At 45.5% G+C, this 22745-nt stretch overlaps 1 protein-coding gene across 8 annotated transcripts in view; it reads right to left on the bottom strand.

Annotated features, from left to right (window-relative positions):
- The window catches only part of ppfia2 (PTPRF interacting protein alpha 2), a 286573-nt gene that overhangs the window by 186377 nt on the left and 77451 nt on the right, over window positions 1–22745 (bottom strand). For 3 of the 8 annotated variants that reach the window (XM_076989769.1, XM_076989767.1, XM_076989773.1), the window contains exon 1: window positions 13581–13958. The exons of the other annotated variants lie outside the window; for them this stretch is intronic. Coding sequence is in view for 2 of the 3 variants with exons in the window: in XM_076989767.1 (XP_076845882.1) it covers window positions 13581–13661 (81 nt within the window). In the remaining variant the exon portion in view is untranslated. Of the gene's footprint in view, window positions 1–13580; window positions 13959–22745 lie in introns of those variants that run through there. 8 annotated transcript variants of the gene reach the window in all.

The following is a 22745-nucleotide window of genomic DNA, read 5'->3' as shown; positions in this document are numbered from 1 at the left end:
CGTTTTAAGGCCTCTGACAGGCAGGGCAGATGCCATCAGGTCTGGGTGGAGGTGGGGGGGGGGGGGGGGTTGGGCTGACATGGCAGGTCTGATGCCAAATGAAGCCCTGGCGGAGAGCGGAGAGTGATGGCGAGACGGTTTCACACTTGCCCCATCCCAATGCAAGGCCCTGAAGGTGAGATATAATGACTGCATTTCCACACACACACACACACACACACACACACACACACACACACACACACACACACACACACACACACAGCCTGTGTAATTGGCAACTTTTGTGCAATCACCCGGCAAGCTCAGAGGTGTGGTGAGGGGACGATCCCAGGAGACCCACCCTCCATGACAGATGCTGTCCCAATCCCGCTTGGTCATAAAATTGTCCTGGGCCCTGTGTAAGAGGGGAGTGTGTGTGAGGGGAGTGTGTGTGAGGGGAGTGTGTGAGGGGAGTGTGTGTGAGGGGAGTGTGTAAGAGGGGAGTGTGTGTGAGGGGAGTGTGTGTGAGGGGAGTGTGTAAGAGGGGAGTGTGTGTGAGGAGAGTGTGTGAGGGGAGTGTGTGTGAGGGGAGTGTGTGTAAGAGGGGAGTGTGTGTGAGGGGAGTGTGTGTGAGGGGAGTGTGTAAGAGGGGAGTGTGTGTGAGGGTAGTGTGTAAGAGGGGAGTGTGTGTGAGGGGAGTGTGTAAGAGGGGAGTGTGTGTGAGGGGAGTGTGTGTGAGGGGAGTGTGTAAGAGGGGAGTATGTAAGAGGGGAGTGTGTAAGAGGGGAGTGTGTGTGAGGGGAGTGTGTGTGAGGGGAGTGTGTAAGAGGGGAGTGTGTAAGAGGGGAGTGTGTGTGAGGGGAGTGTGTGTGAGGGGAGTGTGTAAGAGGGGAGTGTGTGTGAGGAGAGTGTGTATGAGGGGAGTGTGTGTGAGGGGGGTATGTGTGAGGGGAGTGTGTGAGAGGGGAGTTTGTGTGAGGGGAGTGTGTGTGAGGGGAGTGTGTGTGAGGGGAGTGTGTAAGAGGGGAGTGTGTGTGAGGGGAGTGTGTAAGAGGGGAGTGTGTAAGAGGGGAGTATGTAAGAGGGGAGTGTGTAAGAGGGGAGTGTGTGTGAGGGGAGTGTGTAAGAGGGGAGTGTGTGTGAGGGGAGTGTGTCTGAGGGGACTGTGTGTGAGGGGAGTGTGTAAGAGGGGAGTGTGTGTGAGGGGAGTGTGTAAGAGGGGAGTGTGTAAGAGGGGAGTATGTAAGAGGGGAGTGTGTAAGAGGGGAGTGTGTGTGAGGGGAGTGTGTAAGAGGGGAGTGTGTGTGAGGAGAGTGTGTATGAGGGGAGTGTGTGTGAGGGGGGTATGTGTGAGGGGAGTGTGTGAGAGGGGAGTGTGTGTGAGGGGAGTGTGTGTGAGGGGAGTGTGTGTGAGGGGAGTGTGTAAGAGGGGAGTGTGTAAGAGGGGAGTGTGTAAGAGGGGAGTGTGTGTGAGGGGAGTGTGTCTGAGGGGAGTGTGTAAGAGGGGAGTGTGTGTGAGGAGAGTGTGTAAGAGGGGAGTGTGTGTGAGGGGAGTGTGTGTGAGGGAAGTGTGTGTGAGGGGAGTGTGTAAGAGGGGAGTGTGTAAGAGGGGAGTGTGTGTGAGGGGAGTGTGTCTGAGGGGAGTGTGCAAGAGGGGAGTGTGTGTGAGGGGAGTGTGTAAGAGGGGAGTGTGTAAGAGGGGAGTGTGTGTGAGGGCAGTGTGTCTGAGGGGAGTGTGTGTGAGGGGAGTGTGTGTGAGGGGAGTGTGTAAGAGGGGAGTGTGTGTGAGGGGAGTGTGTAAGAGGGGAGTGTGTGTGAGGGGAGTGTGTAAGAGGGGAGTGTGTGTGAGGGGAGTGTGTGTGAGGGGAGTGTGTAAGAGGGGAGTGTGTGTGAGGGGAGTGTGTAAGAGGGGAGTGTGTAAGAGGGGAGTGTGTGTGAGGGGAGTGTGTGTGAGGGGAGTGTGTAAGAGGGGAGTGTGTGTGAGGGGAGTGTGTAAGAGGGGAGTGTGTGTGAGGGGAGTGTGTGTGAGGGGAGTGTGTAAGAGGGGAGTGTGTAAGAGGGGAGTGTGTGTGAGGAGAGTGTGTAAGAGGGGAGGAGGACGTGAGGGATGGAGCAGCTCTCCAAACGCCGCTAATCCAATCTCTCCTCATGTTAATTGCTTTTGCCGGCAGTGTGTCACTGCAGAGGGGCCCTGTGCCCGGAGCCAACCAGCAGCAGTCCCCTACCATTCACACACACACACACACACACACACACACACACACACACACACACACACACACACACACACACGCTACAGCACCCAGAGGAGACGTGGGTTCCCAGGGCTGCGCGAAATATACACAAATATTATTACTGCGATTACATTGTTAGGTTCTGGCGTGTGATGACATTGTTATATATTGCAGTGCAATTATATTCTTTTGTACTGTGGTTGTGCAATTAAGACATTAAGCACACTACCAGCAAGATTATATATATTTGATGGATTACGGTAATACTGGAATTCATCAAAATATTGAAGGAACATTGATCTGAAATAGCTGAGATAGGTCAAGACAAGATGCTCACAACACACAGAACCCCAATAAAAAAGAAAACATGATTTATTTCATGTTGTTTCATGATATCAGTATCACAGAAGCCAATATTGTGATAATGATCAACAAATGATATATTGTACAGTCCTAACAGGTTGATCTCATGGATTCTTCCTCATATCAGCTCAGGGACTCCAAGGACTCCAGGGATTCAAATCCCCCACTGACATATCATAAGTTAAGGTCAATACAAAGCATTAAAATTACAATGCGTATTTACATATTGTCAGTATATTTCTAAATATATTCAATACTTCTCTCAGAAAGAGTGAGAAAGAAGCCCTTAAGAAGTGTTTTAACTAGTTAATGAACATATAGTAGCACGTTCTTTTGCCCAAGGACAAACCTCCAAAATGTGGCCATGTTTACTAGACGCCCCCTCCCTCTAAATGTGGCCATGTTTAGTAGAAGCCCCCTCCCTCTAAATGCCTTCACAGTTGCACACTGCCTGCTCAGGGTGTGACGGGTCCAGATCGTCTGTACTGAACTAATGCCAGGATGTGATCTAAGGCTCGGAGCCTGTCTGACAGCGACCCAGCGCACCGGATCCATTTGAAGCCGTTTCAGATGTGGTGTTTTATCGATCACTGCAGGGCTGTTTTGGCTGAACGTTAGGACTTCCTGAAGTGATTCCATTAACCGCAAGGTTCTTCCAGACACCGACCTCTGGGTGAGGGACAGGCCTCAATACGTGTTCCCATCCTGAACCGCCAAGTGTCAGATCCGATTCTGCACCCAGAACAGTTTATTGGGACAAACTGAGAATACACATGCCTGCCAGGCTATTGGTTATCAGTCCTGATCACAGGGCAAGCCTCACTTTCAGTGGTGTTCGCTTTAATGAGAGAAGATGCGTGCGCATCAGACATGAGACACACCTGCACTAGTATCGCCTCTAATCAGTCAGCTCCCCTCAACCTCAAAGGAAATATCATACACGATTGTCTTCAGACACCTTTTACTGTATGGCCCACTACATTAGACGCTACACTACATTACAAGTGGCTGTGTTGCCACGCCCACGTGGCTTTTACGAGCCTGCTCCACCCCGATGGTCATCCTTTATATCGGGAGGTGGCCCCTGCAGCCTTCATTCAGCAGAACAGAGTTTTATTGCACCTGTGAGATTTAAGAACGGAGCAAATATATTGGTTGGGTGGTGGTGGTGGTGGTGTTGGGGGGGGGGGGGGGGGGTCACTATGGCGATAACAGCTGAATGCAGAGAGATGGAAAAGACAGGAGTAACTGCAGACAGAGCAGCCAGTGAAAGCCAGGTGTGTGTGTGTGTGTGTGTGTGTGTGTGTGTGTGTGTGTGTGTGTGTGTGTGTTTGGGAAAGAGAGAGAGAGAGAGAGAGAGAGAGAGAGAGAGAGAGAGAGAGAGAGAGAGAGAGAGAGAGAGAGAGAGACAGGGAGAGATAAAGAGCATATTCCAAACGTACAGTCGGTTATGAAAAACGTCACAGCATTTTACGCCAAGCATGTCTGATTCAGCACGTCATGGTCTTTGAGATGGATCTGTTATGTAGACTCTGTTACAGTAGATAAGAAGTGAAACGTGTAACAGGCCTTGTGGCCTTCAGGCAGTTTGCTTGTTGTCACATGGCAGAAATGGAGGCAAGCTCAAATCCACCATGGTAGTTTTCTCTGTGTGACTGAAAAAAGTGTGACATGGATTTCCTATTGCCACATTCCCATTAAAGACTGGAGGGATTAAATTAAACATCTATGAAGGAGTTTATGAGATGTCAGAGAGAGGGAAACAGAGAGACAATGAGACAGACAGAGGGGGAGAGAGAGTGTGTCCATAGAATACTAATGCTCCTGGCTGGAATGTCTCGTCTGCCTGGTTCATCTAGGGTCTCAGTGAAGGTGTCCTCCCTGACCAAGAGGAATGACCAACGTAGACTGCGCAGGCCAGTACATGCACAGGCTGTCGTGGATTTGTGGAGGATTTCATGGAAATGACACATGAAACAACGCTTTAGCTTTTAGCCTAAAAAGAGGCTTTAAGCTTTTCCCTTAGTGAGAGGCAGAATATTTAGGAACTCGCCTAACAACTGGCATCGCTTGGAAACGTATTTGATTTTGTGTAGCAAGCGTACGGTACGTCGAAACATCAGTCAGCCCCACTGAGGTGCTTCTTTGCTAAGTGACAGCTAGCTTCATACATCTTAGCTGTTTTGAGTGTATGTACAAAAAGGGGAGCTAACACACTGGAAAAAAATGTTTTGATTCCAAATCCACCATTACCTTGGAAAACAAGTCAACCACTGGCAGAACCATTAAACACACTGAGACTTCAACAAAACAAGCAGCTACAGTGTACAGCTTGACAAATACAAACACCACAATAAACAGCCCAATAAAAACCTCAATAAATAACTCTTTGGTGTTAACATTAGTTTTGTTGGTTTTGTTATCCTTTTCCATATACACAATAACACACTCTCTCTCTCTCTCTCTCTCTCTCTCTCTCTCTCTCTCTCTCTCTCTCTCTCTCGTGTGTGCCACGTTCTACCCATGTTCTAAATACAATCCACTACATACATACAATTACTGACCAGGGGTGGGTTTCCCGAAACGTTCGTAGCGCTAAGTACTTCTTAACCTCGTACATTTCATACGAGGTTACGAAGTACTTGGCGCTACAAACGTTTCGGGAAACCCACCCCAGAAAAACAAATACAGTTCTTTGCTCATTGATGAAAGGGTGCTTCACTCCAGAAGACAACAAGGAAACAACCGTTGAGATGCAACCAGATTATCTTACAGTTCTGCGGTTCTATAATCACGTTCTACTCAGTGAATTTTAGGACAACACTACCAGCACTTCAATACTGTCAACCAGCTAAAAGTAAAGAAGTGATGATCCTGTTATCCCTTTAACCCTGAATAATACATGTATTATGTAATGAAGGGTAGAAATATAATAATCCAAATGTCAGAAAACTACACAGGCAAAGCCCTCACTGGTACAGTGTTAATACAGTCATACAACCACAACAATCCTCCAGGAGACAAGGAGGGGCAGAGAAAGGGAAGAGAAACCACTCCCTTTAGCAGAGAGAATCCTTCACCCCCCCCCCTCTCTCTCTCACACACACTCTCTCCCTCTCTCTCTCTCTCTCTCTCTCTGTCTGTCTATCTGACTGCCACTCTCTCATGAATAAAGCCGATCAGATAGAAAACCACCTTTAATAATAAGAGCCTTTTTTCATTCATTCTGTTCTTCTTTAAATGAGATTATTATTTTGTCCATATTTTCCACCCTGTGGCTTATTGTCAATTTTGATACATTTCCTCCACACACACACACACACACACACACACACACACACACACACACACACACACACACACACATACACACACACACACACACACACACTTTAATATAATACATCCATAACCACACCTTTCATATCCTAGACAAACTAAGTCAATATGTTTAGAAACATACACCAGTAATCCAGGGCGAAGATCACATCCTGTGTGAGCAGAACCTGTTCCTTTAAAGTCATACTCTCTATTGGGTGACCTGATGGGAGCGTGTGTGCCACAGCGCCCCTGCTCGTGGGGGTGAGCAGCCCTGTGGCAACATCTGGATGAGTGATGTCCCAACCTGTGTGGGACTAAGGACAATGAGACCTAATTGCACAACTGTTGTGACGCAGAACAGGGGGTTATGAGTACAGTAATACTGAGTCTTGTCTAAAAAAGTGACAGAGAGGTAAAAATTGAGAGAGAGAGAGAGCAAGAGAGATAAAAGAGTTGATGAGACAGAAGAAGAGGAACAGACAGAATGAGAGGGAGAGAAAGACAGTGGGAGGGAGAGAAAGTTAGAGTGAAGGAAAGAGTGAAGGAGAAAGAAAGAAGTGTGTATCCCCCTCACTCCCCTGAGTGGAGCACAGTTACCCACAAGAGACTGAGGGCAGCACACACACACACACACACACACACACACACACACACACACACAGATGTTGAGTGTCCTGTCACTTCAGAAGCCCTCTCATCCTTTAAATCGTTGTGGAATCCATCAAAGTGGGTCAAAACTCTATGCCATCTGCCCCACTGATATTTTAATGCATGAAGGCTGATTAAAACATACACACACACACACACACACACACACACACACACACACACACACACACACATACAGGAAAATAGGCCAAATATGTTGAATGATGCTGGAATCAGAAGACCGGGGTTTAGAGTACCTAACATTTTCATGAAGGGCAGTTGTCTGAAATTACACTGGTCACCATGGCAATATGTAAAAGGTCAATAACTGGGAACCCCATTAAGCCCCCTGATATAAAGACACAGACACATACACAGAAGGCTCAGACAACTTTCAAATTACCTGCACATTATTCATAATTTAATTCAAATTAAATTCTGATTTAATTGCATATGATTTGTTCATTATTGTGAATATGGCTTTTCTCTTTTTCACTTTTATCTCTTTTATCACAAAAGGCTACAATAAGCAAATATAAACAAATGACTACTGTGTTGAGAGCATTTTCAGACATTACAAATATGACTTTCATACAATAAGAGCATTCACATTCTTGAATCAGTATTCAAGAAGTATTTCAGTCAATGTAGTTAAATTTTTGACTACATCCCATGCTGCTTCGAGGTCAGAGTGGGAGAAAATGGTTTTGATGAACACACAGTTCAGTCAGAGGGAGTCAGGGACACAAGGAATGTGTCACAGAGCCATTTTCTGACCACAGTTCACTCATAGTGAGCCAGTGATTCAGGAACTGTATCACAGAGCCATTTTCTGACCACAGTTCACTCAAGCAAGTCATTGAATCAGGGCAGGTGTCACAGAGCCATTCTCTGACACAAAGGCCTTTGAAGACCAGCACGCAGTTCACATTCTCTACAATCTCCAGAAACTCTTTTCCTCACACTCTTGTTCATCTTTTTCTGTCTGTCTGTCTGTCTGTCTGTCTGTCTCTCTCTCTCTGTGCTAAATTTTGAAGTCTGTCACTGGGCAGTGTCTGTACCAACACATCCATCTGATAGTAGACACACACAAGCACTTAGTCCCAGCAGAGTGAACTGACATGCACACAGCCAGGTGAGGGACTGAAGCTATGGCGGACCCGCACCCATCTGCATGCCACAGCATGCGGAGTAGTGTCTGCCGCTCTGAAGCAGGACTCTACTTCAGGACTGTGGGATGTTTGGCTCAATGTGCAAATCGAGGAGTCACAGCACACAGAATAGAAAACAAAGCGGACAAGTCGCAGTTTAGTGACCAGACGCAGCCACGTGAGTGGTTCTGCGTGACCACGTGAGACGTGAGTGGTTCTGCGTGACCACGTGAGACGTGAGTGTTTCTGGAAGCAAGATTAGTGCGTGGGACAATCAGAGAAGAGGAGTCAGAGGATCTAAGGATGTGAGAGGGATAATAAACCTTGATGAGTTCGGTGAGATATCCAGGGGCAAGACCATGAAGAGCCTTGAATGTAAGAATCAGAATTTTATAGTTGATCCTGCATGGGACAGGTAACCAGTGTAACTGCTGAAGGACAGGTATGATGTGACAGGTAACCAGTGTAACTGCTGAAGGACAGGTGTGATGTGCGCAGAGTTCTGGATGTACTGAAGGTGGTTTAAAAGTTTAGCTGGAAGATAGAAGAAGAGGGAATTACAGTAATCGAGACGTGAACAGATGAAGGCGTGAACAAGCATTTTAGTATCGTCATCACTGAGGATGGGGCGAAGGCGAGCAAGGTGCTGTTTTAGTAACAAAACTTATATGAGCTTCAAAACGAAGTGTTGAGTTGAATAGACAACCAAGGTTCTTGATAGTATGAGAAGGCTTAATGGAAGCACCATTGACATTGACGGTGATGTTAGGGATATCAGGAAGTATCAGTGATTTTGAGCCTACCAATAAGACCTCAGTTTTATCGGCATTGAGTTTGAGGTAGTTTTGGTGCAGCCAGAGTTTAAGATCAGATGCAAGCACACAGTGTCTGGGCAGAAGCACAAGGGGAAGCAGAACTGATGTAGATCTGAATGTCATCAGCATAACAGTGGAAATTAAGGCCATGTTTCCGGATGATAATGCCTAAGGAGGAAATGTAGAGAATGAATAAAAGGGGTCCAAGAACAGAGCCCTGGGGTACCCCTTGAGCGACAGGTGTAGTGGAAGATCTGTAGGAGCCTAGTGATATAAATTGTTGCCTGTTGGTGAGATAAGACTGTAGCCAACTAAGAGCCAATCCTGTAACACCGATAGACTGTAATCTGGAAAGAAGAATGTTATGGTTTATTGTTTGTGGTTAGGAGAAATAACAAAGTTGATTTTGACTTTGAAAGAGTCAGCTAAAGTCAAAATAAAGAAACTTCTGCCCTTAGGTTACACACACACACACACACACACACACACACACACACACACACACACACACACACACACACACACACACACACACACACACACACACACATCTTAGAGCAGAACCAGACAATTCAAACTTGCATCTTTTTCTTAAGCAATGTTAGCGTGATCAAATTGCTGAACAGTCTTTCAAGTCTTTGTATTCTGAGCTGCAACGATTCGGCACCATGTGGCTTCTGATCAGCAAGATCTTCTGGTGGAGTAAACCACATTAACCACAAGATCTTCTGGTGGGGTAAACCACATTAGCCACAAGCTCTTCTGGTGGAGTAAACCACATTAACCACAAGATCTTCTGGTGAGGTAAACCACATTAGCCACAAGCTCTTCTGGTGGGGTAAACCACATTAACCACAGGCTTACAATCTATTTGACTGGAATGCACTTAAGTAGCACTGGTCTAATGTTATTGTTGTCTAATTTGCTGGATAAGCACAATGCAGCTGCCATCACGTTGGCAGGCATTGTGTCCAGGAATCCGGCCTCCTCACAGCAAACAGCGTTGTATAATCCCCGCCCACAATCGCAGGGGAGGGCCCTTCATGCTCAACAAGGCGTGATGCCAGAGATGGGCAGAGCCAGTGGAATGTTATCTTCCTGTAACGTGATGAGTTGAGCGAGCATGTGTGAGGTTTCACAGGCACTGCAACTCTGGGCTCGGAAACAAGGGTGAACAGCATATGCTGCTGTTTTGGGGCAATGGATTGGGATAATGGGGTTTGGGTTTGGATAATGGATTTGGAGGATGTGATCTTTTCTAAGACAATCTAATAGGACACACCCACACAGCTTTGGGGCACTGCTGGAAACAATGCTTATTACAATGGGAAAGGGAGAATTTGAGAACTTTTCCACAGATTAGTTAGTAAAAGATGATGCGCTGGGTGACAGGAAGCAAATCATGGAATCATTAAACCATGCAGTGAATATCTGATTTGGGACACCAAATTACACTTCAAAATGCTGTGAGGAATTAACACCAAAATGGTTCACACCCACAGTGCATGAGAATGAGCCTGGTAGGTTTAGCCACAACTCCAGACAGTGCCAAAAGCAAAGGGTAAAGGTCTGAAATGAACAAGTGGGTAGTGGTGAAATGCATCATCATATAGGACCAAGTCTTGTTAAGCAAATGAGGCCACAGAAAGAAACACATACATAGAAACACATGCACACACACACACACACACACACACACACACACACACACACACAAATATGTGCAGACACAGACATTCATACATGCATGAACACGCCCACACACACTGAGCTCCAGAGTAGGCCAGACAGTAACCGTGCAGCTGACAGGCTGGCTGTGCTCAGGCCCTCTGCCACGCTAACTCAAATATTGACTCTGTGCATGTTTGCTTAGACTAGAGAGGAATGTTAACGGAACAGGAGAGTCACGTCTTCTCTCATCCATCCGGAGAAAGCCGGAAAGCCATTCGCCTCTCGCCCCTACCTCGCCCCTACCTCGCCCCTACCTCGCCCCTACCTCGCCCCTACCTCGCCCCTACCTCGGGCAGATTAGTAGTTAAATGCAAAAAGCCTGTCAGCCAGGAGAAGTGATAGGAGAGCACACGAGTTTCCAGAGCTGACTTGTGTTCCAGAGCTGACTTGTGTTCCAGAGCTCACTTGTGTTCCAGAGCTGACTTGTGTTCCAGAGCTGACCTGTGTTCCAGAGCTCACCTGTGTTCCAGAGCTCACCTGTGTTCCAGAGCTGACTTGTGTTCCAGAGCTGACCTGTGTTCCAGAGCTGACTTGTGTTCCAGAGCTGACTTGTGTTCCAGAGCTGACCTGTGTTCCAGAGCTCACTTGTGTTCCAGAGCTGACCTGTGTTCCAGAGCTGACTTGTGTTCCAGAGCTGACCTGTGTTCCAGAGCTCACTTGTGTTCCAGAGCTGACCTGTGTTCCAGAGCTGACCTGTGTTCCAGAGCTGACCTGTGTTCCAGAACCGACTTGTGTTCCAGAGCTGACCTGTGTTCCAGAGCTCACTTGTGTTCCAGAGCTGACCTGTGTTCCAGAGCTCACTTGTGTTCCAGAGCTGACCTGTGTTCCAGAGCTCACTTGTGTTCCAGAGCTCACTTGTGTTCCAGAGCTCACCTGTGTTCCAGAGCTCACCTGTGTTCCAGAGCTGACTTGTGTTCCAGAGCTGACCTGTGTTCCAGAGCTGACCTGTGTTCCAGAACCGACTTGTGTTCCAGAGCTGACCTGTGTTCCAGAGCTCACTTGTGTTCCAGAGCTGACCTGTGTTCCAGAGCTCACTTGTGTTCCAGAGCTCACCTGTGTTCCAGAGCTGACTTGTGTTCCAGAGCTGACCTGTGTTCCAGAGCTGACCTGTGTTCCAGAACCGACTTGTGTTCCAGAGCTGACCTGTGTTCCAGAGCTCACTTGTGTTCCAGAGCTGACCTGTGTTCCAGAGCTCACTTGTGTTCCAGAGCTGACCTGTGTTCCAGAGCTCACTTGTGTTCCAGAGCTCACTTGTGTTCCAGAGCTCACCTGTGTTCCAGAGCTCACCTGTGTTCCAGAGCTGACTTGTGTTCCAGAGCTGACCTGTGTTCCAGAGCTCACTTGTGTTCCAGAGCTGACCTGTGTTGGAGATGCATGATCGTTTTGGATCGTTTCAGATTGCTGGTGCTGTGGTGAGAAGCTGAGAACTCTGTGCTGGGAGCATCACATTGATGTGACGAGCAGAAAAAAGTAAGAGGTATGTGTGCTTCAGGACGGACACACACACCCACACACACACACACACACACACACACACACACCCACACACACACACACACACACACACACACACACACACACACACACACACACACACACCCACACACACACACACACCCACACACACACCCACACACACACACACACACACACACACCCACACACACACACACACACACACACACACACACACACACACACACACACACACAAACACCCACACACACTGAGGCACACTCACATACTCCTTCACATACACACTTACTTTATTTGATTCCACATTCAGCAAAAATATATTCAGGAATCGCATTTTCTGTACATGTTCAAGATAATAAATCGCTTCATTATAGATGTTACATTTCAAGGACAGATAAAGCACCATCTTTTCCATATATCCATACTTCCCATGATGGCTGAGATACAACAATATTTGCCAAATGTTTGGCATTTTTTTCAGTCCTCCAATATAAAGTCAGTTAGAAAGACAATAAGTTGACATTCAAGTCCTTAATTTTCAATGGAAGAAGTTAATGGTTGACATTTCATTACTGTATTTTTGTAGTATATGACTCTTCTAAGGCTAAATCAAAGGCAGTTGATATTGATGGCACAGAGTTGAAAATGTTGACTTATATCCAGTGAATCTGCAGTTCCTTTAAAGATGTTAAACGGCTCAGGACTAACTTTGGAACATTTTCATATCCAGTGCATACAGGATATGTTTCTAGGAAGACCACAAGCTGGTCATGACATGCAACCCTTTAACAGTGGGAGAATATGTGCAGCTCTGAAACAAACAGTATGGAAATGGATGGATACCACAGCACAAGATGGTATTTAGCCTGGAGAATCATGCTGACCTTTATGGTTAATATATATATATATATAGTATATATATAATATATATATAGGAATCGTAAGAAATAGCACAACTTTTGCTTAGCCCGTCTACCAAATGTTCACCGTCAGAAAACAATTTAAGATTCAGACGAGCATCCAGACAAAATCAACAAACGTGGGGACACCTGCCAGAACAGGTGGCTGAATCTGGCAACCCGAGTCTAACTCTATGGCAGGACCTGGCAACCCATGCCGGAATCTATAGCAGCGCCTGGGTATCAGCACTAGCTTCATTTCAGTGTAAGCGTAAAACAGCCCTGCTTAGTATGTTGTGTATAAGAAAACTAAATCGATAGGCTACTGTTTCTGCTTAAATTAAATCTTTCCATGACCTCTGAGGACGGGATCGAGCGGGAGGGATTCAGAGGGCTGGACGGACCGCGTACTGGACAACTGCGTATGGATTATTTTAGTGCATTAGGTGCTAGGCATTACAGGAGTCACAAAGTAGCACGAACAGCAGTTTTAAACCAGGCATTAAACACGAACTAACAGCAACACACCAGCTAGGACCAGCCTCCTCGTGCTTGCTCTAAGATCCATACGACGGTGCCGGTCGGGGTGCATGTAGCGGTTTACGTCTTTACACCTTAATCCCTGATGTAACAGTCCGGAGAATAACAGCAGTGACACGTCGTGGTGGTTAAAGGAGATCAGATGTGACTGACTCAAGCCTCCCGGTCCGATAGTGCCTTAAATAAACTAATATGAAAGTCCAAACGCGCAGCATCATTTCAGAGGTTCGGCACCGCTAACATCTAAAGATGTGACGATGAGGATGATGAGGAAGAGGGTTATCAGTGACACACACCTGGAAGGATAATGAAAGGTTTGCTAACGATAGAGATGTGCCTATGTACACACAGAAGTGTGGTGATTGTATTTGTGTGTGTATATTCCAAGCGTGCATCATTGAACATGTGGGGGAGACACACCTGATACGTGTAGAATCTGGTCCCGTTCGGTGGGTGCAGCTTCGGGGAGTTAGTGCCCGTGTTCACGTCTGCGAATATCATCTTTTCCTTGGAGCGATCTGAGCGGTTCCGGAGCGCGCAGGTCTGCTGTGTTAAAGTACTAAACGATGCGCGTCAGCTGGTCCGGACGCCCCGAATAAGCCCAGCTCGGTGCCGGAGTGATGGAGGGAGTCGCTGTTGTGCTGCTCCACACCCACGGGGGGGTGAAAGGAGCGCCGCGCTCACCACACAAACGTCGGAGCGTCTTTACGCCTTCAACGATTAGCGAGGCAAACGCGCAGGAAAATACACGCGCTTCATGATCGCCAGGCGCTCACGGACACCGCCAGTGCCTGGACTGGACCCAGACTGGACCCGTCTACCTCTCCCTCTGACTCGTCCACTCGTTACACTGAGCATCAGAGCCGCGCTAACCAATAGCATGTGATTGAAAAAGAGTCGGAGCGCCTGGTGAGTGAGACACTCTCCCGACCTGAAAAGATGTTGAGGACCACAATGTCTGTCCTCCTAATAAAATAATGATGGCTGGCATATTTCTGAAACGCACGTATACGTCTCAGATATTTAATGAGGCCCACGTGTAAATTAGAAGAATTCAACCAGATCTACTCTATACTGGACAGCACCAAAACATGCAGGTCAGGCTGACATATGACAAGCAATTACCCAGAAGCAGAGAGCCTGCTGTGATTTTGTGTCTTTAATTATAATAGATAATACGACCACTAAAACATGGAAGCATGCATACACAGAGAGAGAGAGAGAGAGAGAGAGAGAGAGAGAGAGAGAGAAGAAAAAGAGACAGAGAGAAAGGAGAGAGAGAGAGAGAGAGAGAGAGAAAGAAAAAGAGAGACAGAGAGAAAGGAGAGAGAGAGGTAAATACATTCAATATCTTTCCCTTTCTCTCTCTTTCCATGCTTTAAAGTGGCATAAGTCTGTAGAGCTGATTTGTGAGGTGAAAACATTTAGTGAGGATGTACAACAGTCTTTAAGGCCAGCCTTTCCTAGCAAAGTCCTGGGGGACCAGTAGACTGGGGGACCAGTAGATTTGGGGACCAGTGGTCTGGGTCCCTGCATATTTGCTCTGTCCCAGTTTGCAACTGGTTTCGGAAACAAAGAATTAACACATTGTCAGGACCTGTACAAAATTTACCAGACATTCACCAGAAACTGAAACAATGTTACCAAATGCAATTTGACAGGCACTGACTGTGTTTTCTCATGAGTTCCAACAGCCATGAGGTCTATTTACATCTGGTTCTAGAACATTTTCACTCTGGAACTGAGAGGGTGGATCCACGAAGAAATGCCAGTTGAAGTCATTAGTGAAAGTCATCATTCCCCATCATTCCTTATTAGAAAATGACTGACTTGTATTTGAATTACATTCCATGGCCATTTCACTGCCCAGATGATAGCACTGCTTGGGAGTCAAGGCTTCTGATGGATAAATGTGTGATACTTCTCACACGTACACTGGCAGAAAACATTTATTAGGAACTAGAATACAAGATGCAGATTTGGAGACATTTATTGTTAAAACTGCCTAGGAATTTGGACAGTTTACTGCCACGACGATGCCACTGGATGAGGAAGGGTAGAGGTCATCAGATCAGCTGTAGAGGTCATCAGTGGATAAGCACCCATTCCAATATCCAGTCACAGGTGTCTTCAAAGTCTCAGGAGTTATAGCACTGCCTTGCACGTGTTTAGTTTCAAAGGTTTGGGGTGAAGCATGTGCCAACCCTTCTTCTCACAGGGTTGCAGAGTCCTCACGAGATGAGGGAGACCCACAGCATAAGCACAACAACAGAAAACAAAAACCACCACCCGGAACCAACGCCCAGAACACCCTCTGGAACACGGCCCAGAACCAATGCCTAGAACACCGCTCAGAACCAACACCCAGAACACCGCCCAGAACCAACGCCCAGAACACCCTCTGGAACACGGCCCAGAACCAATGCCTAGAACACCGCTCAGAACCAACACCCAGAACACCGCCCAGAACCAACGCCCAGAACACCGCCCAGAACCAACACCCAGAATGTCAGCTCTGCACCTGGAGCCAGTTAAAATGAAAGCACTGTTGTGAGATTTCCTCCCACACTTAATGAAGCTGAGATCTTCTGATTTCAACCCTTTCTCACTGCAGATGTTCAGGCTGCTATTTGACTCCACTGCTTCAGCTGTTTTTTTTCCCCAAGATACAAACATTGTTGGGCGACATAATCAAATCTGTATGAAACAAGGGAGCCAGAGTCCATTTAGTGGACTTCATTCAATCAAAGACATATCCTTGTTGTTCCATTCTAGCTGAATGTCCCGGAGGGTTCACTCCTGAAAGACACGGACAATGTATGAATTCACTCACTATAGCAGTGAAATCTGCCTGAAAAACATGATGAGTAGACGTTCGTACATGAGGAGGGTGAGACTGTTAGCAGGCTGTAAACAGAAATGTTCTTTAAGATTTGATATTATTTAAAGATCTAACAATTTCAGAAGAGATGAGGGTCACTACAGAAGACCAGAATTCATGGTGAATTCCTTGTCCTGTTCAGTTCCCAGCCACACTTTAGTGGATTCAGACATCGCTGTTGAAATTTAGCCATTTGTAAACAAGTCTAGTCTTCTTCTAGTGATGCTTCTTAAAACATGTTCAGATATACTAATGCTTCGTAAGCCTTTACAGATATTGAGCGAGTGGTTCCACCTCCCCACCAAACCCTGACAAAGCTGCTTCAATAAGACCGCCTCTGATTAGCTTCACGTTTGTGTGCTACATTTATGAAAACCAGCTAATGGGAAAAATATTGCACTGGCCCACAGCAACAAGAAATAATGGTACAGTCTCATCAGCAGGGAATGAAAGGATGTAAAAGATTACAAAAGAGAAGAAACAAAAGTGTAACAAAAACAACTCATTTCAGGAGAGAGTACCCTGTCCCTGTGGACGTACCCTGTCCCTGTGGACGTGCTCTGTCCCTGTGGATGTACTCTGTCCCTGTGGATGTACCCTGTCCCTGTGGACGTGCTCTGTCCCTGTGGACATACCGTCTCTTCTTCTCTTCCTAATATAGTACAAGGAGTGAGACACACAGCAGATGGACCCTTTGAACAACCCAAGAAAGGCGTAAACACACACACACACACACACACACACACACACACACACACACACACACACACACACACACGGCATGGGCCTTCCCTATGGGCAGGCCAGGAGATTTGAACCATGGCTTTAAAACGCATGTCTCTCTGCAGAACGAAACTAGGAGATGTGTCTCTCAGACATCCACCCACATTCAAAGTCCTACCATGAAAAGAGTACGCATTTAGCTGACCAATGAAAACACAGTACATTTAAACTGGCACTTGTTTCTAAACACAACTGAGTGATACAAAATCACAGCCAGAGAATCTGAACTTCTACATTTCTATACTTCTTTTCTAGATTTCTAGATACGTTGTATGTTTACTGAAGTGATTTTTGGACCCATCCAGTTCTGAACCAGAGGTTGCCCAGTTCAACCACAATGCTGAAGACTGCATTATTTCCTGCTAAGGTACAGAAGGATTTTACTCAGCCACAAAGCACTGGCAAGCATCTCAGTGCATATGGGAGGAAGAGCTAATCCACTATGTACATTTTCTAAAACCATGCCTGCTCAGAGGGGCTGTAGTAACTTGGTGGTTAGAGGTAGTGTTTTGTAGCCAACGTTTGATTCCAGGTAAGCCCAATATAGTGCACTGCCCTGCCCCAGTGACATGCTTTTAGACTAGAATGTGTTCTAACATGAACCCTCCCTGTTAAAATAATAGAATTAAAAGTTATAATTAAAAAAATCCCAATGTTATGACATCAAAGGGGGGGACAATGACCCCTGCTGTCCAACCCACAGCAACTGCAGCCCAGACATGCAGCACATGGCACCGCTTCAGTTCGAACCCGAGTCCTGCGGGGAGCTTCTGCTCCTCAGGCAGATCAAACCTGCTGCCCATAGAGGAGCACAGTAGGCTGGGCCTCATTCTGGCATCTCTGAGGTTACTTACTCCAGACACCGAGAGCCATCCAACCACTCACATTATCATATGCACAGTAATTAACAGAAACTCTTTAAATGACTTTTGGCACCTTGCTCAACTACTCGGTGATAACACGGTAAGAAAAATGACAAACACTTAAGTCTGTGAGTGCTTCAGGTGTGTGTGATTCTTGTGCAACGGTAATGCTTTTGATAATTCACAACTGAATGTTTAAATAATTACCTGCACTGGGCCACAACAGATGCTTCACTGAAGGATTCAGTGTGAAAAGGTATAGTGTATCGGGTGTGTGTCAAGTCACTGTAGTCTCTCATAGGAGTGCTGTATCATGATCAAACAGAACTTTGTAAATAGCATGTAAATAAAAGAAGGGAAGTAGAGAGGAAGAAAGAGAAAGGGAGAGAGAGAGAGAGAGAGAGACAATTGGCTGAGCAGGAGCAGTCCAGTCCCAGCATGCCTTGCGCCAATGTCACTGCTCTAATCAGCGTGAGCCATAGCTGAAGCAGCAGACCCTCAGTCCTGCGACGCCCTGGGTGGGCGTGTCAACACACCTGACTCTCGTCTCCTGCTGATAACCACGCCCTTCATGAGGCTCATGACTGCTACTGCACATGTCCATGCAGTTTGGACAAGCTGCTCAGGGTTTAACGGTGGACTGACGCAGACCACCTCAATCACCTCAAAGTCGAGGAGCCTGAGGAAAACTGAGGAATTCATTCATGAACTAAAGTCACCCTGGTCAAACCCAGCAGAACCAGGTGCTAAATCTTTACACAAATAGTTAAGTGAGTCACAGTGAAAACCCGGACTGGAACATGAGAACTGTCAGGAGATCTCAACATACTATTGGCATGGTTGCAAACTGCACAAGTTTGTTGCCCAAAGCAAACACTCTGACTAAACCCATAAACAACATGCAGACAGCCAACTGATCTCCTGTGTTAGGGCAGACTCACACAGCTCAATCTGCAATGACTTCTCCTGATACCATGCCAGCACTTATCCAACTGTCCATATTGTTTCCTGTGTGTCTTTGTGTGTGTGACTGTGATGTAATATTAAAGGCCAGCCACACATCATCAGTGCTACAATAAATGGAGTAAAAATAATTAGGGAATATATATATATATATATATATATATATATATATATATATATATATAGAGAGAGAGAGAGAGAGAGAGAGAGAGAGAGAGAGAGAGAGAGAGAGAAGGATTTTTTTTAAAGCAGAAGTTCCCTCATTAAAACTGACATCATGACGACACCAAGTGAATCATGATGTAGTCGAGGCTATTCTAGAAAAACAAGATGTCCTACATCACTCCAGCAGGCCTGTGATGCCCGTCTAATACACACACATACAGATGATCTAATGGTCCTTCATGATTTTGTACTGTGGAGTTTTGTACTTCCATTCTCACCAAACCGGCCCAGCGTTCTTCCAAACAGCACCCGTGTTCCCTTGGCAGTTGCTTTCTGAATGAAGACACACGTGTGTGTGTATTGAGCATATGTTTGTGTAAGCATGCTGTTATAGCTACATTCACTCAACCCCTGTCGCAGTAGTAAACTGGTGTATGCATTAGCATGGTACAGAGCTAAAGCACTAAAGCACTGCCAACATAAATGCAAAATTCGAATAAACGTGCACTCAGACACCTGTCACAACACCTACAGTTGTGATCAAATTTATTCAACCCCCACTGAAATAAAGTGTTTTGGCCAGTTTGACATTGATTTTGATCATTTCAGTCATCTTATTTACAATTATATCAAAGAGGCACTTATAAATTAGACAAACATAACATAATATTTATGATGGAATAACCACAAATGTCTTTACTGTGCTCACATCATTATCAGTTTTATTCAACCCCCTAGTGACATTATTTTTTAGTACTTAGTACAACATCCTTTTCCAGTTATGACAGCTTTCAAGTGTGAAGCATAGCTTGACACAAGTGTCTTGCAGCGACCTATGGGTATCTTAGCCCATTCTTCATGGGCAAAAGCCTCCAGTTCAGTCACATTCTTAGGCTTGCGCACTGCAACTGCCTTATTTAGGTCCCACCAGAGGTTCTCAATTGGATTTAAGTCTGGTGATTGCGATGGGCACTCTAGAATATTCCAGCCTTTCATGTTCAACCATGCTCTAGTGGACTTGGATGTGTGCTTCGGATCATTGTCCTGTTGGAAGGTCCAACGTCTCCCAAGCCGCAGGTTTGTGACTGACTCCATCACATTTTCCTCCAAGATCTCCTGGTACTGAAGGGAATTCATGGTACCCTGCACACGTTGAAGCTTTCCTGTACCATTAGAAGCAAAACAGCCCCAAAGCATAATTGACCCCCCGCCATGCTTCACAGTAGGCAAGGTGTTCTTTTGTTCATAAGCCTGGTTCTTCCTTCTCCAAACATAGCGCTGGTCCATTGTCCCAAACAGTTCTAATTTAGTTTCATCTGACCACAGTACACTGTTCCAAAACCTTTGTGGCTTGTCCACATGACTTTTGGCATACTGCAGTCGACTTTTCTTGTTCTTTGGAGTCAGCAAGGGGGTGCGTCTGGGCGTTCTGGCATGGAGGTCTTCGTTATGCAGTGCGCGCCTTATTGTCTGAGCTGAAACTTCAGTGCCCACATCTGACAGGTCTTTTTTCAGTTCCTTAGCAGTCACGCGGGGATTTTTCTCCACATTACGCTTCAGGTAGCGCACAGCAGTCGCGGTCAGGATCTTCTTTCTGCCACGACCAGGTAACGTTTCCACTGTGCCCTTTAACTTGAACTTGCGAATGATACTTCCGATAGTGTCTCTTGGAATATTTAACAACTTCGCAATCTTTTTATATCCATTGCCATTCTTGTGAAGAGCAATAACCTCTTCTCTTGTCTTCTGGGACCATTCTCTTGCCTTCACCATGCTTGGAAACACACCAGTAGATGTCTAGAAGGAGCTGAGTATCACAGTCCTTTTAAATCTGCCTAATTGGTGCTTATCATGCTTGATTGCTGCTCGTTGACATCCACAGATGTTTTCAATACCTGATGGAAAACACTGGAATGAACCTCTGTTCTTAGGAGTGGTAGTCGTAAAGGGGTTGAATAATTGTGTCAATGAAGAAATCACAAAAAGGCCATTTAATACTTTATGACAAAAAAAATTGATGCTATCTTAGTTGCATTTAGTTCTTTAACAAGTCCTTGTAAGATTTCATTATGAACACAATTACAAATGTGCACTGAATTCCATAAAACCCTTCGCAGCATTGGGGGTTGAATAAATTTGATCACAACTGTACATGCCAGAATCAAAGTAAATGCTCTGTATAACACACACACACACACACACACACACACACACACACACACACACACACACACACACACACGCACGCGCGCTCTCGCGGGACCAGAGCTAATCATTCATGTTACTCTGCTAGAATAAAAGCCAAAACGTTCAGACAGAAAAAACTTCATTTAGACAGGTGTTGCCAGGCTTCATATAAAAGTAAACTGAGCCACGTTGGACAGCCTTAATGCCTTCAGAAGACAGACCAACTCTCTTTTTACCAGGGAGTGAAGTGTCTTGATGTGTTTTAAACTAAACCCTCGGAAGCATCCACCCGAGCAGTGGTAAAATACTCTATGTGGGAGAGCAGGGGAGAGTGCACTATGGTAATGGCATAAAGTTTAATCTTGACATGCCAAATGCCCATGAGTGTGTGTGTGTGTGTGTGTGTGTGTGTGTGTGTGTGTGTGTGTGTGTGAGTGTGTGTGTGTGGGTGAGAGGACTAGGTCTTAAATAACACATGGAATTTAGTTTTCAATAACACCATGTATACTTCATTCACAGGACGCAGGGTTATTAACTGTTCCTAGGATCAAAAAGATCACAGCAGGTGGAAGAGCCTTTTCTTTTAAAGCTCCACAACTGTGGAATAATCTTCCTGCCTTTATTCGGGACTCAGACACAGTCTCAATGTTTAAAACTCAACTAAAGACTTATCTGTTTAGTTTGGCCTTTGAATAATATGTTACATATTTACCACATCACATCTTTCTTCTCCGAGGTTCACCTGGAGAGTAACACTGCAGTCGGAGCCTACAATACCAGCATCATCACTCCGACACGGAATGAAAACCTGGCGTTCATCATAAGACATTTACATTGACAATATCAACACCCAGAACTTTCATTCTAGTTACCTTATACTTAGTCTGATTGTGTGATTTATTTGTAACTTGTGTATTCATCTGTATAATTTGTTTTTGTGTAATTTGTGTGTTAACGGGCCGCCCAATGGAAGATGGGTTCCCTTTTGAGTCTTGGTCCTCCCAAGGTTTCTTCCTATTCCCCACCATCTAGGGAGTTTTTCCTTGCCACTGTCACCTTTGGCTTGCTCATTAGGGATTTGGACCCATAGTATTGTTAACCCTGTAAATCCTGTAAAGCGCTTTGTGACAACATATGTTGTGAAAAGCGCTATACAAATATATTTGATTTGATTTTGATTTGGTATAGTCTCATGGAGTCACGCACTGTGGTCTTCCTCCAAAGTCTTCCTCTCTTCTGGACTACATACCCAGACGCTGGACATTGTCCAGTCCCCTGGTGTGGGGACACAAATACTGTCTTTTACGCAGTTACTGTTCTCTTTGAGATTCTGAGATTGATTTTACAATGTGATTGTTAGTTCAGATGTTAATAGTTGCAATAAATAATGAACTGCCCCCCCAAAAGCATCAGATTTCAATCTTTGTCAATGAAGGAGGAACATAGTTTGCATATTTGATTATGTTACAAAGATATGTAATGTCCATTTTGTGATGAATGTGCTTTTGTGTACACGCAAGAGAAATGACTATATGATATAATATAGTCTGGATATATATGATATATCCAGAAATGACTATATGATAACAGGAATATTCACTGTACGACTCTACCATCAGTATCCAGCATTCCAAATCAAAATGATATATTCATCAAAGGGAATAACTAGGAGTTTTAATGTTAAGACCAGTGTTGTTGTGTGTGAAATATGAAAGGTTTGAGCAAGCGTGAGGTGTTATTGCC

This window comes from Brachyhypopomus gauderio, unplaced genomic scaffold (genome assembly GCF_052324685.1).
Source record: "Brachyhypopomus gauderio isolate BG-103 unplaced genomic scaffold, BGAUD_0.2 sc70, whole genome shotgun sequence".
Taxonomy (NCBI): domain Eukaryota; kingdom Metazoa; phylum Chordata; class Actinopteri; order Gymnotiformes; family Hypopomidae; genus Brachyhypopomus; species Brachyhypopomus gauderio.
The sequence above is the reverse complement of the archived record's forward strand: the minus strand, read 5'-3'. Positions and strand labels throughout refer to the sequence as shown.